Here is an 18,023-nt window from a genome sequence, read left to right as displayed (position 1 = left end):
TTTACATTGCTAAAGGAAAACAGCGCACTCCAGTGGCCATTGATAAACAAAGCATGATCTTTTATTGTTGGAAAAGCCTTTCAAACGAGTCATGATCATCACAACATTAGCCTACATCACATGCCAGAAGAGAGAATAAATGAGACTGAACACAAAAATGTTTGCAGTACAGTCAACATATCTAGCCATTATTCTCCTATTCTCATTATCAAGGACTGAAGCTTGGTAGAAACTTTAGAAGCCCTGAGTTTTGAACCACTGTGACCGAGCCACCACGTCATTGGAATAGTCATCCCCGGTAGTGCCTACATCCATACGCTCATAGGTTTGGACGTTTTTGTCCCCTGCATTGTAGGCTGATATTCCTCCTGAAAAAGAAAAACAGATTCTGTAGTTAGAAATCAAAGAAATATGTATTTCTTCAAAACAGAAAGACTTTGGGTTTTTTGTGAAAAACCTACACAGAGCATGCATGCATTTATGACACACAGTGGCCATTCTTATTTAGTTCTGGACCTACAACCTGTCCTATCACTTTCTAGTGACATTGCAGAAGAAGAAAAGGGGAACTAATACTCAAAGTACCCTTTAGCTGGTGTTCCTTTGGCCATTTAGGGAACTTCTTCTGGATTTTGTTGATGAAATCAACAAGAATCTCTGTTGCCTGGTTCACATGCTCCTTGCTGTCCCACTCGCCAACTAGCTTATGGAAACGCTTGTCGACCTGTGGAAACAAGAGGTTTACCACGCGTTTATAGTACAAGGTACAGCATAGTTGGACAATGATTCATAAATGTGTCTCCTAGGGAGGGAAAGTGGCATTAAAGGCTCGATGAGTCTGTTTCTTTTTACTGTGTGCTTGAGTCAATTCTATAATTTCTCATGTATTACCATTGTTATTATAAATCTATTCTACCATCTACCTTCTATTAGCCTTACAGACAAACAAAGTGTATGCAGCCTTCTCATATATGTCTTGTGTTTGTATTTACTCTATTCTACAATACGGTGACAGTTATTTTCTTGCAGAGCCTGTGTGCAGATGCAAGTCCTTACTACGTACTTGCATAAGACCAAAGCCGTTGCCATGGTCTCCCCAGCCGTTGACCAGAGCAGCACCTGCTCGGGACTCCCTGGACATGATTCCAGCTATGATGGCTGGATCCAGGCTTTTTGAATGGCCCACCGTTTGCACCATGCTCTTGTACTGGTTCATTCTCTTCAAATCAATGTCCGCCATCTTGTGGGATGCCTCCACCCCTGAGAGGCATTTTGGACATTTTTGATACTTCTATTTTCATAGCAGGAATTTAAGTGCATACAACTTTGTTGAGATTAAGCAACACACACACACACACACACACACACACACCTTTGACAGTCAGCTTGTCTTGTTTGGCAGTTTTCTCTGAAGCACCACTGGTCTCCACTTTCATGATGTCGCCAAAAAGACTCGCTAAAATAGGAACAGGCTTTCAACATACACAATGCTGTATGGCAAAATATGATAAATATCTTCACATATTTTACATACAGGTTCCTGTGTCAGAAAATAGCAGAAAATAACAGCAGAAAATAACTCACCCATGTTACTTTGTCTTTGGAGTTTTCTTGATATGCAGGTTTCTCAAAACTTGTGCCAGTCTGAATCAGACACTGTTGCGACAGGCAGAGGAGGGCTTGGCCAGAAGCTGCTCAACAGACATAACATATATCCCATTAAAGCCCAGGACAGTGCAGCACAGCACAATACATTTATTGTAACTGGCTGTTCGACTGTTTTCTCATCTATAACTACTTTGACTTGAATTCGTACCTCAAAGCAGGTGTATAGGGAAAACGAAGGACAAGATAAACCAGACGCAATATTTTGAAGGAAATTTCACTTTCGCTTAACAACTTCTTTCTCAACGGTTTGTGATGAAAGAGGAATACGTGCTTTTGAGTGTGTAAAGCCTTGTTCCTACTGTGCATAGGTCTACTCTTTCTACCATATTTCTATACAGCCTATTTTGTATTCAGGTGTCTTTGCCGTCATATCTCAAAATCGGCTCCTGTTTCGTTTCCTCCGATAGCTAGTGTTTTTCAATACAAAATAAACAAAACATAATAGCTTCTCTGATCTTTAATCTTGTGGGGTGGTGCGTCGCGTTTCATGGTTTTCCAAAAGCCAATCAAATTACAACAAGGGGGAGGAGCTTCTCTGTCAGGAAGTTATTGCATTAGATTAGAAGAAGAGACGTTGCCTTGTTTTTGACAGAAGCCGACTGTGGAAAAGTGATTAGTAATATTGCTGCCAAATCATGCATAATTGTATTACATAATGCACAAGATACATAGCGTTCCATCATTCTAATTCGGAACATCTGGTGCCCAGCAATGTTACTATTTTTCCATACCTGGCTTGGCGCTTTAAGTTTTCTTATCTGTGCACCTGCGTTTGATGCTAAAGGTAAGATCACTGACCATGAGACAAAACTGTTAAATGAAGTTGAACAAACATAACTATGTTTTTCTCATCTAGACAAACTCAATGTTTTATTTATTATGGCGGACGACATGAGGCCAACTTTGGGGTGTTACGGAGACCCAATTGTGAAGTCGCCAAATATTGATCAACTTGCTTCCAAAAGCAAAGTTTTTCTGCAAGCATACGCACAGGTAAATGGACAGACTGTAAGTTAATCAAAATATGTCGCCATCTGTTCCTGTCTGGAAATCGGTTGGGGAACCTCCGTGTTAGCCTCCTGTGTGTACTTGACCTGCTGTTCCATTTACAGCAAGCAGTGTGTGGACCAAGTAGGACGTCAATGTTGACCAGTCGCAGACCAGACACAACGAGATTGTATGACTTCAATTCTTATTGGAGAGTCCACGCGGGAAACTACACAACTCTGCCTCAGTACTTCAAATCTCGGGGATACACAACCATGTCGGTTGGCAAGGTTTTTCACCCTGGTAAGATGACTGGCCAATATGTAACTTGGTATTATACTTTATTAACATGATTCACATTTCCTATAATTATTATGTTTTGTTTTTACAGTTCCTTGTTGTCTCATGTGTTAAATGGACCACTTAATTGGGGGTGCATTGCTTTAAACAACATTCCTCCCGCAATATAGCCACCAAGAATTTCAGTGAAGCTTAAGCCATTCTGGAGTTTCTGTTTGACCTTGTAATTAATATAGCACTATGTGGTCTGTGTGTTTTGTTCTGAAGGAATAGCCTCCAACCACACAGATGATTACCCCTACAGCTGGTCTGTACCCCCCTATCATCCTGCCTCTTTCGCCTACGAAAAGGAAAAGGTCAGTGTCTGTCAATCTGTTGTTGTGCTGTCCAGCTCTAGTTTTCCTGGCCCTCCTGTCACCTCTCAGACACGTTGACCCACCCTCTCATTGATTCCCTTGTCCTAGTTTAACCTGACTCACTCCATTCTCTAGTCCCTTCCTGTTTCATGGATACATCCTCATTCCCTTCTCACAACTTCCATCTAGTCAGTATTCCTAGACCTAATAAGATGTTATCATAGTGTCATGACTGTCCTCTGTATTGACCTAAATAGTTTGTCATAAAGGTAAGGGGCACTCATCAAAAAGATGTTGTCGTATCAAAAACAAGCACACGCCCTTCGCTTGTGATGCAATGCAGACTGAGTGTGTTAGTCCGAGTGTTAACCTGGAGCCAGGTGTGTCAGAGGTACAGATGTGGCTTAAGCCTCCTGCCTCCCTGTTGCAGATGTGCAGGGGCAGTGATGGCAAGCTTCACGAGAACCTGCTGTGCGCTGTGAACGTGAGCCAGATGCCCCTGGCCACGCTGCCAGACCTGGAGAGCACGAAGGAAGCCACCAGGCTGCTGGAGGTTGCCGCCCGGGCCGGCGACGCCTTCTTCCTGGCCGTGGGCTTCCACAAACCCCACATCCCCTTCAGGATACCTCAGGTAGGCCGGGGTAACTGTCCAGAACACACCACCTCCCCTGATGAAAGCACCAGAACCCAGCCGCTCATTTTTGAAGGAAGCAGACGCGTGCGATCAGTCTGACGGGTGTGTGTGTGTGACAGCTTATGAGACACAACTTGACAGGGGTTTGTGTGTCTGTGTCCATCGTACCCTTCAGGAGTACCTAAGGCTGTATCCCCTCGAGAAGATGACCCTGGCCCCAGACCCATACGTGCCGCCGGGCCTCCCGAGCGTGGCCTACAACCCCTGGATGGACCTGAGGAGGAGAGAGGATGTCCGGGACCTTAACACCAGCTTCCCCTACGGACCCATCCCCCAAGACTTCCAGGTTCGACAGGGACACTCACTGGCGTTTTCTCCGACTGACGTGGATTTTCAGAATTGCTTCGATGGATACGGGTTGAATTGTGAATGTGAAAATCATTTATTTTTCCGTGGTCTTGTGTAACTGTGGGTTTGTGTGTGTGTGTGTTGAAGCTGAAGATTCGGCAGCACTACTTTGCGGCCGTGTCATACATCGACACCCAGGTGGGCCGCCTGCTGAGCGCCCTCGATGAGCTGGGTTTAGCTGATCAGACCCTGGTGGTCTTCAGCTCCGACCACGGTCAGTATACAGCCCACATGCTACAGTTTCAATATCTACATTTTTTGTCTAATTCTGGAGTATTAACATCTATATTCTGTTCACATTTTAACATCTATTCATGTTTCTAGAATTCTACAGCCATACAATATCCAAAATCTAGCTTTAATATTTCCATTATATTCACAATCCAGAGGTTTAATAGCTACATTTTATATTTATTGTGATATTATGGTTTGTCTTTAACATGCTACAGTATGGGCCATGTAGTTAAGCCAGCTTCACTATGTAAATTCTTTTTTCGAGATTGATTATACAGTTATTTATTTGATGTCTTTGTTCAGTACTTATGCATTTTACTTCAATCACAGTACACCATGCCATTTCCACTAAATTGTCTATTGGGTTATACACGTTTAGTTTTAGATAGGAACGTCAAGTGAGGTCCTGTCAGTCTGTAGTGATTAAACAGACCCTTGATTTTTGTTACAAGGGAAGGGATGGATAAATGACGGAAGAGCCTAATTCAGCCTCACACTACTTTGTCATTTTGCATGCATTTCTCATTTAGGCCACTTGATGGCAGTGTGATTTCATCATAAATCTCCCTTTGCAGTTTTGATTTGACTGAGTCTTCACTTGAAGGACTCATACCCTAATCAAATATTGGTTTACTTGACGCCAACCGATTGAATATTTCTTCAGCTTGGTTTATATTTGATAGATGGATTGGCTCATTTTAATGGTTACTTTAAATAATCACACTCACAATGTATAAACATGTGGTACAAAAGGAAAATAATATAATATTTTTGGTCGCATGAACATTATATAAAATAAACAGAAATTTAAATCAGGTTTATAGTAAATTTCACGCCAAATCATTAGCGGGTGCAGTTCAATAATTTATTTTCCGTCACACGGAAACAAAAATGTTGGGTTTTTTTCCTCAGGCTGGTCTCTCGGTGAACACGGGGAGTGGGCCAAGTACAGCAACTTTGAAGTAGCCACACGCGTTCCTCTGATGTTCTACGTACCCGACTTGACGACAGAGTTTGGTTGGCCAGAAGCAGGAAAGAACTTCCCCTTCATAGACGTCTTCAACCAATCGGGGGAGGTCTTCAAAGGTACCTAATGTCCAATTCAGAAAAAAGAAAAATAAAACAGTGATTGGATGGCTTCCTGGTCATATAGGTCAGTACTAAGAATCTCTGAATGTGTCTACCCACTAAATCTCATCCCAAATGAGTGTGAATGGATATATCTACCCTCTGGATTGTGACGATGATCATCAGCTTCATGACACCATTTCTGTAACGTTCTGTCCTTCCCTCCCTGGTGCTAGCGGGGAGTGTGGTGAGGAATGTGGTGGAGCTGGTGGATGTGTTCCCTACGGTGTCCTACCTGGCTGGGCTGCGAGCACCTCACCCCTGCCCTGACGTCTCCTTCAAGGTGCAGCTGTGCACTGAGGGGAGCAACCTGGCTTACAACTTTGGCCGGCGGGAAAGAGGGAGGGACTCAGAAGCTATCGCCTTCAGCCAGTACCCCCGCCCCTCCAACACGCCCCAGGTACGATACCTAACTTACTCTACAAGTCATAGTTTACCTTGAAAGAAACAAGATACTTTGTTTTCCTGAGTTTAAACCTTGGGCTAGACTAAATAAATACAATTGAAGATGCTTCAGAGTCCTACTCCAAGCTTAACTTGTGTTCAGAAATCTGGGCCTAGCACAACTAGCAAGCTCAACTAACACATACTTTACATGAAATTACACTCCATTGGAACTTTCCAAACTGCAGCCTGATATTCTACCTTCCAAAAATAACTCCTTGATCTGATCAAAGTAGATCAGGGAACAGCTGGCTAGAGAACCACATGTTCACACCTATCTGATCATGTTAGATATCATTAGATACATTTAAGGAGTGGAAAGGAAATCTTAATTTCTCAAGAATTCAAAGGGTAACATCTCACCTCCAAGAACCCTGTTCGATTTGTGTACTTGCTGTTTTCCAGGTGAACTCCGACCTTCCAGACCTGAAGGACATCCGGGTCATGGGCTACTCCATGCGCTCCTGGGATTATCGCTACACCCTATGGGTGACCTTTGACCCCGCCTCCTTCCAGGCCAACATGTCGGACGTACACGCCGGCGAGCTATACATGCTGGAGGACGACCCCGGTGAGGACAACAACTTGTACAATGCCACGCATCACGCCACGCTGCTGAGGAAGATGAGCTACTTCCATCCTCATCCTCACCAGCCTGACTGGCGTTCAAATCTTCGACAGCAGCTCCTCTACATCACCGCAGAGATGAAAGCCGGCATGACATCACTGTAGCCCGCACACTGAAGACTACAACAACAGGGGTGCCCAACAGAATCCCAAATGAGATCTACTGAGAATCTGCTCAACAACAAGGGTCGTTCTAGAAGGGTTTGCTGTGTGAGGAGGATGGAGCCACTACCGAACAGCCTCCTACAGTCATGCTGATGCCAGTTGAGTCCTCCTAGTTTACCGCCAGTGGGAGGGATTTTAAACGCAGTCCCAGTGTGTGTGAGAGAGATAGGAAATGGAACATGTAGAGCATACAAACACTTTCTGAATGAGTTCAGACTCATTAAGGGAATTAAACTTGGTCTGTGTAACGGCATTTACTCAAAACAAATTGCTCTATTTTTTGCAAGGATGAGCTGTAGTTTCAACTGTACAAATGGAGTGTGTGTGTGTAGCAATGTTTTTTTTGTTTCAAGGGAGGTCCTTGGCCTCAGGTTGAGCTTCACTGAAGCTTTGTAACAGTTGTTCAATAATGCACATACGTTTCTGCCAGATTTGATGCAGAAATAGTATTGAATGTACTGTAAAACAAAAAAGGAAACTATATGCATCGTGGAGTGTAGAATAAGACAAATAATATTCAAAGGATAGGACTAGTCATGGTTGACATATTGATTTTCTCTGTAAAAACATATCTTTTGTTAATATAGTTTTGGATGTGTCCAGTTCAAATAAATATATTGGGTAGCAGCACAAAGTTTAATGTGCCCCTCATTCCACATCCACACTCAGACATGTGCGTACACACACACACACAGCTTTTCATAACTGAATTAGTGGCTGTCTGGTAGTCATGGTGTAAGTGGACTATGAAGATGATCATCTTAAGTTTCATTAAAGGAATTGTCCTTCGTTCGACAGGTTTTCTTTCCATCTCTCAGATACATGCTCTTTCTCACTTTTGCTCACACAGACTTTGTGGAATGTAGCCTATTTTTCAGGCAGCAGCAGTGGATGGCGAGGTAGATCCTTGGGGAGCTCCAATGTATTCAGGGCCGATAGACAGACTTGGCTGCCAGCTGGGCCGGAAAATTCCACTACCTTTTTTTGTGTTTTTTCTTTTTCGAAAGCAAGGTCAGGACAGTGGGAGATGGATCCACCAACTGATTGAAGCTGATATTTTAATTGCTCTCGCCAAAGCAGGATTGCGTCTGTGCTTTCAAACTTTGCATTAGCAGTTTTGGAATTCCCAGTCCTTGCCGTTTGAAAAATCAGCTTGGAAAAAGTTATCTCGTTAGTCAAATTGTATCCAGCCAGGAAGCGTTGTCATAATATGACAAGTGTTCGGGAGGGAATGCACTGAAAAATCTAAACTGAGATAACGTTTGATGGCTGTTACAAAATCACACTAATTAAATGAATGCTAACTTTTTTCAATTACAATATGTGCATTCATACAGTGGCATCTACTATCCAAGCAACTATCTAAACTACAAGGTCCTCATCTTTCCACTTTGGCTTGATAGGAAAGGACACGTGTCTCTCTATTTACCTGCTGGCCCTTTCAGATAAAACCTTGTTTCAAGCAAATATTGGTTCCTTCGCGCATCGCCAATGTAATTACCCTTAAGTAGACAAACATTAACTGAAAGACAATGTGACCTAAACATGATGGACGATGTGTGTTCAGCATGTAAAACCAAAATTTGATTAAGGATCGGGGATCAATGCGCGTGGTCAGGGATCACTGCTTTAGATGATTCATATTGATCTAGTAACTGCAGAGTGGGATGAGATGCGTGTGGGTGTCGAGTATGAGTGTGGATCGTGAGACATTTGGATATTCTATCAGCCTGGAGTTAGATCAACACAGTGGGAGGTTTTTATAGAAGTGGTCCAGTTTGTTCAGGGAAATCAAGGTGCAGATGTCTGTGATATAGAGAAGCTGAGGTATGGGGTTGGTTACGGGCATGTATTCATTGAGCAGATGCTTTTATCCAAATCAATATACAGCATAGGGATGGATTAAAACCTGCAATCCCTTGATCTGCACTCGTGTTCTCACCACTGAGCTATACCCTGCCGTTGGCATGGTGCCTTCTGGGTGGTGGGCAGGAGATGGGGCGAGGCTGTGTGGACCTGGTGTATGAGGCAGAAGGAGAGCATGAGTAGAGGTATGGAGCTTGGGGTGAGCTTGGCTGCGGCTGGCTATGGGGTTTGGGTACAGAGGCAAGGGCACACTTTTGTTTTGAACACGAGTGCGGACCAAATCATTTTATAAACCCTGTATGCTAACCCCCCTGGGGGCAGGTTATGGGCTGTGTGCAGGATGGGGGGGTGGGGTGGGGGTCAGGTAATGGCTTGGAGAGCTGAGATGGCGGGGAGGCATGCGCACAGCGGGTGTGTGACAGGGAGGCATCCGCTCTGCCCGGGATCTGATGGCCGTCCATCTGGCCCAGTGAGGGAGAGGTGCCAGCACAGGGACTGGGCCCCCTCCATCCTTATATTACCCTGGAATCTTCCCATGTCACTGCCCATTGCCCCTGACCACCACTCTTAACTTTCATCCATCCATTCCCCCTCCCTCCCTCCCTCCCTCCCCCACCCACACGCTGACTGTCCCCACGGAGGCCTGCTATCATGTTAACAGTCTGTCATACTTACAGTCAGTCAGTGTAGCCCAGGCTGATGGTGTGAGTGTTAGAAGGACACTCGCAGTCAGAGACGTGGTCCACCTTGGCAGGAAGCGTGTTATCACACAGCTGGGTCAAACACAACGTTGACTTACCGTCACAAAAACATCCCACTGTGTGGGGAGGCCGGTGGCTTCCTCTCCCACCGTCTCCTCTTCTTCTCTCTCCTCTACACCCCTCTCGCCGATCCTTTCCCCTCATCCCACTCCAGCGCCACTTCCATACTCTTTAGTCCACTCCCTCCACCTCTCTTTCTCTTTCAAACTCTCCGCTCCATCCATCTCTTGCGCTCCAACCCTCCTCTCTCTCCACCTGTTTCCCCTCCCATCCTCCCCAGCCCTCCCCAGTCCTCCCCCTGCACCGACAGTATCCTTCCCTCCTCTTTTCTCCGCTCCGTCCCCATCTCTATTTCTCCACCCATTCCTTAGCCCTCTCCTTTCTTCTCCCCCTCCTCCTCTAAGCCTGGTCGTGGGGCTCCGTGTCTTTCACACAGCCATCTGCTGTGACGGCCTGTCATCTTCTACCACACACAGCCATCTGTCTACGGCGTACCACCAAGTCGGGGCGGCCCAGGCAGGAGGCTTGGGGCGACGGAGCCACACACAGTCCTACTAATGACCTCTGGGAATTAGAGTTTAGAGCGAGGACGCCACCTCCTTGGCCGTGTGTGAAAACACAGGCGGTTAATGATAATAGTGATAGGAAGCAGTGGAACGAGGGGGAGATGAGTCTCCAGGGAGTATTGTTAGATTCCTTAAAGCACTCTGCCACATTAGCCGAGATGAAACAGCCATATATCAGACCGCTTTAGAGCACAAAGACGCCGAAAAGTCCTAAACATCCAATTAAAAAGGGTTTTGCAGTAGTGAAACGCGTAGAATTACAGCACAGCTTCACACACGCACATACGCAGACACATGCGCAGCCCTGATGTAATTGGTGGAAACGCGTCATTTATTTTGCAGCAAAGCAGAGCACTTATCATCAAGGGACGACCATCCAATATATTATTGAACAGAGACAAGGCTACAAAAATATTATTTATACAATGCACAATTATTGTTGAGGAAAATAACACTCTAATGGGGATAGTAGAATGTTTATATCAATTTGCAGGCTGTGATAAATGTCATAGCCTCAAGCAAAGAGAGTCAAGACTGATAGAAGCTCATTAATTGGCTAGCTCATTAGCATTCTGGCAGGCATAAATATGTCTTTTCTAATCCGTGGAATAAAAACGTTTCATACCGCAATGTAGGCTAACATCTAAACTCTGAATCAGACGTAGTAAACGGTCTGGGATGGCGATATACAGTGTTACAAGCGAACAGCCAAGTCATAATCACATTAGGCCAGATAAGAGGTGCACTGTGTTCTTTCCCTGTTAGGTATATTAGATAACACTTGTCGGGAGGGGAGAAAGATTATCTCCATTCAGCAGAGATGGGGGAAAAGAAAAGGTTACTGTGACTGATTAGTGATGGTTAGGGCGATGTCTTCCGTGACTGGCAGCAACACAACAAAACCTTGCCATAATCCATAAAAGATTACGGTAATTGAGCAGTTGTTTATAAAAACACATCACAAAGGACTTTTTTTCTGATTTGAATACCTACAAATGGCAAAGAAATACCTCAAACAGTCCAGGAACACTGCTGATCTGGACAGGATTTTGTTATAGATTCCAGAAAGACAATCAGACTGTTTACTTTTACCATCCATTTGCCATCCCTTGGCACCAAAAGGCTAGAAAATTATGTAAACTACAGAGCCCGCGTCCACAAGTGGCGTCGTCCACACGGATGACGATTGTACTGGACTAAACTTTAGGAAGGAATTCTAATAATTTGACCTTGACTAATTACTGGTTGGGAGAACTAATGGCTTTGCCTTTGTTTAAGTCTTCATTCAACACTTCCACCTGCAGGGATAACTTGCTCCAAAATGTTTTATTTTACAGAAGCTAGGGCCAGCTAGCATCATACTTTCACCAAAACAACTTTTAAGATGTAAAGAAAGCCGAGGTCTGAACTCACAACAAGACGATTTACAACCTGAATATGTCCTCCGCTCTCTTGTCGCTGTCCCGGTCTCGCATAGGCCTAACGCAAGCAATCGTCACACCACCAGGCAATAAAAATGCAAATGACCCCTGAAAAAACAATCCATTCCAAACTGCTGTGAAGTAGCTTGGATGTTGGGGCTGAGAGACTGACGGGGTCAAACCTCTTTTCCCGGGTCCAGTTGATTTATTAAAAAAAAAATATATAGGCCTTGTGACTATTAGCAGCGTATTTTCCTCCGTATGCCTTTCAATAGGTTAGACAGCGACTGTAACTAGAGGTCGGTAAATCTGAACCTTCTCTTGAACAAATTTTAACAGAAATTTATGCCAATCCAAGCTAAGCCAATCCAATTTAAACCAATGCAGGATTTTCTTGGAACCAACCAGTCTATCAAAGGTCGGTCTCTGACGAGTGGTGAGAGGATCTCTGCTTTTTGTCCATATTTAATTCGCACATCACATAGGAGAAATTATACTAATTACCGCTCACTCGATCCGCGTAGTTGGAATGTTAAGACAGTTTTGGTTTCTTCATCTTTATCCTTTTATGTCTTCTTCATCAAAGCTTGTCTGAACAGCCTACTGGAGTTTAAAAAGTGACATTTTTAGGTTATGATTCATGGACACTGGGCAGTTGTTTTCATAATGTAAATAAAGCAGAAGTATGAGTTTTCTTAACAAATCCCATTTTAGTTTGGTGTCCAAATCGGTTGAGGAATAGCTCAAAGGAAAGGGGGTTTGATATTAAGATCAAAATGACATCTGAATATTCTTGTAATGGCCCCAAACTTTAATATTTATGAAACTCCTGCAGTTTTTATACTAAGTGCTGTTGCCTCATGCAGGCATGTGTATCTGTTGTCATGATGTGAGAGGAGTGATTGTGTTGACATTTAGGGTTAGTGGAGTAGATTTTTTATGGAAACCTCTGATGGAAATCTCATGTTGAAATGTGATCTCTGGGCTAGAACACGGTATAATGATCACTGAGATTCATCCCACTAATTCAACTCGATCAAAGTGATCTGAAAAGTAATGAATAGCCAATCATCAACATTAAAGAGTATTGTGATGAACACAATAAGCTACACAAATGACCATTGTGTACACATACAATGCCTGATTGTGCCTGCATGTACACATTCACCCACGCCTGTGCGCACACACACACACACGCACACACACACCTATCTAGCTCCCACGGTGCCTCCAGCTTGTGTGTTTGACATGTTGTTGTTTGGAGAATTGCTGCAGGCTGGTGTGGCTCTCCTGTGTGTGGGGGCCGTCCATCTCCTCCTCCGGTTGGTTGGGGCTAACCTGTCAATCATACACACACATACACCAGTACAATCTCTTTTCCCTGGTGTAGAAACTCACCTGTCAATCATTTCCTCTGGCTCCTCAGCCACTTACTGTCTTCTAATTACTAGCTGTCACTTCCTCAGCAGGTAGAGAGAGAGAGAGAGAGAGGGAGAGACAGAGAGAGACAAAAACACACAAACGCACCACAATAAACAACTCACACACATTAGTTTGACCTAATCTTAAACAGATTTGTGTCTAGTGCGTGTGTGTGTGTTTCTCCCGTGTGTGGCACAGAGAGGGAGCCTGAATGCTGCGAAGGGAGTGAAGTTTCATTAGGGCCTGCTAAATGAGTACCATCAGGGAGGGCCACCGGGAGCCGGGTTGTGGAGTCGAATCATCCTGCAGCACATTCCCACCCGCCATCCAAACAGCACCTCAACACTGTCACCTCTGATGTCGAGCCATTCCCCTGATCCCCCTGCTGCATGTTTGCAAGTGTAGTCCCTACTAAACCACTATTGTGTATAATAGGCCTACTGTGGATCTAAAGAGTCTGGCTTCAACGCACACGTGCACTCCATTCCACTCCATCTTGAGATGATGAATCGTTTAGAGAGTCTTGCCTTGAGGGGAGACAGAGTGCGGGTTGGGGGGTTGAAGGCAGCAGGTCAGACAGTTGGCGGTAGAACAGGAGAGAATATTGACTGTCCTTGCTACACGCATCCACACACACACACACACACACACACACACACACACACACACACACACACACAAACACTGCCTTCTCCCCAAACTAGCTACAGAACACTGAGGATACGAGGCGTTTCCATGGCAATGCCTCAGAAAGCTATATCATTATTTTTCTTTTTTTTTGGAGCAGCGAGACCCTGCATGTCTGATGATGTGCGTGAGTAACACCACCAAAGCAGCAGCACTTAACAGGGAGTTGATGGGAGGGGGGGAGGATATATTTGCAATTTCATTATTTCTCAATGGGATTTGAGTCTAATTAAGTGCACAGCCTCAATCAAAAACGGTCTTTATCTGGAGAGTACCTCGGAGGGGGTAAGATGATAATTATGAGTGAACAAATTACGGAAGGTTTTAGAGACTAATAATAATAATATTTCTTACAGTCTGAGGAGAGAATTCAATCAGACCTGCGTTGAGATATTGCAGTCAGGTGGAACTATGACTGACACGTGAATTTATGAACTGATACAAATGGGCTTGTATTTGGTGACAAATTGTGATGTACTGTGTGTATATATAAAGAACGGCACACATAACTATCCTCTGAATATAGAAAGATGAGCATTTGCTGGCCAAACAGTGAAAGAGGGGACACAGGAGAGAGGACGGAGAGTCAGGAGGAGAGGAGGGTCTGAAAGGTTTGCATGAGAGTCATCGTGAATGGCACGGCAATGCTGTCACGACAGAGAGGAATATGTGTGCATGCGTGTGCGTGCGACAGTGACGGTGTCTGCGCTTTTCTCCCTAAGATTGATTAGCCGCATCAAGGCGGCGTGTGCGTCTCTAGGGAGCAGACAGAGACTGATGTGGGTTTGTCTCAGTCCTCATACTTCTTCATTTGTTTCCATTACACGGGCCCACCAGGATCCCCCCCGACAACCTCCCAGCTCCATATCATCTGGGTCCCTCTGAAGAAGATTGGACGGTCTGATTAATCGTTTTTTCGGAGACTTCCTCCTTGGGGGGCGAGTCAGTTTGTCCTGCCCGTTTTTCCCTTAGGGCAGGTGGCTTACAGAGGAGATGGGTTTAAGGAAACAATCACACACACACACACATCCACACGCTTACAAGGAAGGATGCAGTATGCGCAATAGGGCAACTGAGACCGTCTGAATGACCTGCACAGGTCACTTTGATCAAAAAGGGAACATTTCCCCACCTCTGATGCCTCTTTGATCAAAGAATCCATTTGAGGTTCCTCGTGTATTAGCTCAAGGAAATTCAGCTTTGCTGCGAGTCTACCGGAAAAAACCTTGACCTTGGCCGTTCTCCTCTCTACACCAGTTAGCACTTGCAACTTTGCGTGTTCAACAGCAAAAAGGCAATTCCCAGACTATGCTTTTATTGAGGAAAATTCAAAACATTTGAAATTTGCAGAGAATTACTATCTGTGATATCATATTCCTACAGTGCACAGTATGTCTTCAATTGCCAAATTCAGAGTATTTTGGTGAAGGCCTGTCTGAACACTTAGTTTTGGGCACTGTGGCCCATGACAACCATCACATCACACAAGACGTTGAATCCAAGTTCCTCACAAACATGTGTTTCATCACGTGTCCTATCATGATAGCAAGTCAGATTGATAAAAAAAAAAAACTTAGATGTGCTTAAATGCTCTGCTTGAGCCAATTCTATACACATCCAGAAAAAACTGTTCCACCTGTTGATTCAACAATGACTCTACTGTATGCTTTGTTGACAACAAGTGAGAATCTGGAAGTGTTGTTGCCATGGGAATGTGTAAACATGGATGTCTGCCTTAAGGTTTCTAATGGGTGAGTTTGTCAGAGAGAACAAAGAAGCAACTTAATGCAATAGCTGGCTAGCCTAGTGTGATATTTATTGTCAGTTTACCCACAGGGCGCCAAAAAGGTGAAACACCGTAGTCTAATCACTTTTTAGCTCAGCTGTGTTACAGGGAGGAATTTCAGAGTCTTCGACCCCCTACATCAGAAATCTCAGTTAACCTTAGTTTTCATGGCTTGCGGCTTTGTCACTGAACTCAAGTAAAAAGGCTCTTCTTTGGTGGTAATTTAAAGCCTGAATTTGATCAGGTTTTCTTTTTTCTCCAATTGACAGAAAAATATATTGACATTGGCGAAAGCAACAGCAAAGGTGATCTCTTTATTTATGTAGAAAAAAGGCAAAAATGTTTCCCTGTTCTCAGAAAAGAGCCTAGAACATGTTTATGTTGGAGTAAGGCCCCAGTCAAACAAAGATAAAACAGTGAAGTGAAAGACGTTTTTGATCTTTCACTTGTGTGGAAGATTTATTGAACAATACAATCAAATAAATCAGGTATATACAGTATGTGTCTGTCAACTGTCTGTCTGCCTATGCTTGTCTTTCTTCATTCCTGACTGTTACTCTTTAGTTAGACTGCTTACCTGTCTGCATGCATGTTTTTCCCCTGCCTGGCTCTCTGTTTCCCAGTTTCCCGGCCTCCTTGCCTGTCTCCCAGCTTCCCTGTCTGTCTGTCTGTCTGTCTGCCTGCCTCTGTGTGTCTATGTCTACACCCCCCCCCTCCAAGCCAGACCTCACTCGCTGCACCCCAGCTGTTTATCGCAACGCCCTTCATCTCGACATGGACCTATCAATCACCACAACACTGAGACTCCAGCGGAAGCAGTGTAGCAGTGTTGTGTGAGAGGGGGGGTTAAAGGTCAACCTCTCCCTCAGCAGCCCGAAAGAAAGTAGAGGGCTTTTCAGGGGGTCAACTGCATCACTTCTGATTTGTGAACAGCATCTGTTCCAATATCTTTTTATCTCCAATAACTCCAGATAGCTGATGTGGTTCCACCACCTACACACGTCTGGTAAGGCCAGTACGTAGTCTGTTGATTCTTCAGACAGGGCCATCAGCATTCAAGAACTGAACAAACTCTAATTATGGAATCTGTGTTGCAGGGGGGGTGGGGGGGGGGGTACAAATGGAGGTTGCACCAGAGGGTTTGATTGGCTGAGACATAAATGATGTCTCCACATCTGGAATAGTTTGGCCAATAAATAACAAGCGAAGGCTCATACATCATCTGCTTCCTCCCAATCTGGTGCTCCTATCGTGCCGAGGAGGAAAAGAGAAAATAAATTCTTATTACAACCCCGGAAAGCCTGGGCAGACACTGTCACATATGGTGGCTGTGATTCCTAGTGTGTGTGTGTGTGTGTGTGTGTGTGTTGTGGTAAGGTTCGAGTAGAAAGCTGGTCTTCGTCAAACGGAGAGCAGGGTGATAAAAAACAGTCCACCGCCATTTCCGCGAACGGCTCGTTGTTACCACGGCAGCACTGTGATGTATGAAGACAGGCCCTGCGCCTGACAGACTGACTGCTAGGCAGGGCGCATGGCAACACTTCCTGGAGACGGTTTCTGACAAGCTCAGTTTCCACAGGGCAGCCAAACACCAGGCAGGGGAATATTCTGACATTCCCACTGGGAAAACTAAATCTTGCAAGGGGACTACTAGACAGATACTTGTTCAACACGGGTCTGCAACCAGGGATTTAAGCATTTTCACTTCAACACGGTGGCTTTGCATGGATTTTTTTTTAATATCTAAAAAGGTTACAAATTGTTTTCAAATCATTTTACACAAATCTCATTCTGTGTGAGACAATGAGAAGGATCATAGGGAAACCCATTTGCCTGCAAACGAAAATATTTCGATAAAAGAAACAGCATTTCCATCATTAAGTTGGACATAAAGACACAGAAGCTGGCACACTCTGACAAGCTTCGACATCAAGACATCGTCTTAGTCAATGGCCTTATCTCACCTGTTAGTGTGCAGCTTGGGAGAAATAAAGCGTGTTGGCAATGGAACGAGAATTCAGCTGACAACATACATTAGCATATTTACATGGATGATCTTAATAGGACAAACACTTTATCATCCAATACGAAACCTGCACGGGTAAAGAGGCTTGACAATCAGTCTGATTGCTGGGCTTGGAGAACATGCCAGTCAGATGGAGATACAGGGGAATTAAATGGAGTTGTCTCCGCTTCAGGAGCAGGTGGGCATCTAACAAGCAGCCAATTACAGCCCTGCAAAAATGTGATGTGTCGCTCTCGCCAGGAAATATATTCTTAATCAAGAATCATTCAATTAGGAAGTTGACAAAGAACCACCAGCCCCACTGCGCTATAAACTGACGTGAATGAAAAATCACATTCAAACTAATGATAAGAGTTCAAGAGAAACTGTCTATTCAAAAACGACCACTTTGGAAATATCATCAGCAAATATAAGTGGGTTCCTTAATCTTAACTGTTGAATAGTTACAATCAAAGTGTAGTCATGATTCACAGTAGTACTTAAGTTATAAAGATCTATTGTTCTAAAATAGCTCACAGGAGGGTAATTTTGGAAAAG

General features: G+C 44.3%; 2 protein-coding genes across 2 annotated transcripts; one reads left to right on the top strand and one right to left on the bottom strand.

Moving 5' to 3' along the window:
- Positions 1-33: 33 nt before the first annotated feature.
- lygl1 (lysozyme g-like 1) lies at positions 34-2,106 on the bottom strand. Its single transcript, XM_084667803.1, has 6 exons — positions 1,817-2,106; positions 1,585-1,691; positions 1,373-1,456; positions 1,064-1,260; positions 586-724; positions 34-368 (listed from the first exon to the last, which is right to left on the bottom strand). The coding sequence occupies exons 2-6, from the start codon at positions 1,586-1,588 to the stop codon at positions 235-237; spliced, it is 558 nt and encodes a 185-aa protein (XP_084523929.1). The 5' UTR covers positions 1,589-1,691; positions 1,817-2,106; the 3' UTR covers positions 34-234.
- Positions 2,107-2,196: 90 nt separating this feature from the next.
- On the top strand, positions 2,197-7,585 carry ids (iduronate 2-sulfatase). The gene is made up of 10 exons (XM_084667676.1): positions 2,197-2,452; positions 2,525-2,661; positions 2,781-2,958; positions 3,223-3,311; positions 3,742-3,942; positions 4,121-4,291; positions 4,441-4,567; positions 5,500-5,673; positions 5,892-6,115; positions 6,565-7,585. Exons 1-10 carry the CDS (start codon positions 2,380-2,382, stop codon positions 6,889-6,891), a joined length of 1,701 nt encoding a protein of 566 aa, XP_084523802.1. The 5' UTR covers positions 2,197-2,379; the 3' UTR covers positions 6,892-7,585.
- Positions 7,586-18,023: the final 10,438 nt, after the last annotated feature.

Source organism: Hypomesus nipponensis, chromosome 1, assembly GCF_054491055.1.
Source record: "Hypomesus nipponensis isolate SF chromosome 1, ASM5449105v1, whole genome shotgun sequence".
NCBI lineage: Eukaryota > Metazoa > Chordata > Actinopteri > Osmeriformes > Osmeridae > Hypomesus > Hypomesus nipponensis.
Note: the sequence above shows the minus strand (reverse complement) of the source record. Positions and strands in the feature narration are given on the sequence as shown.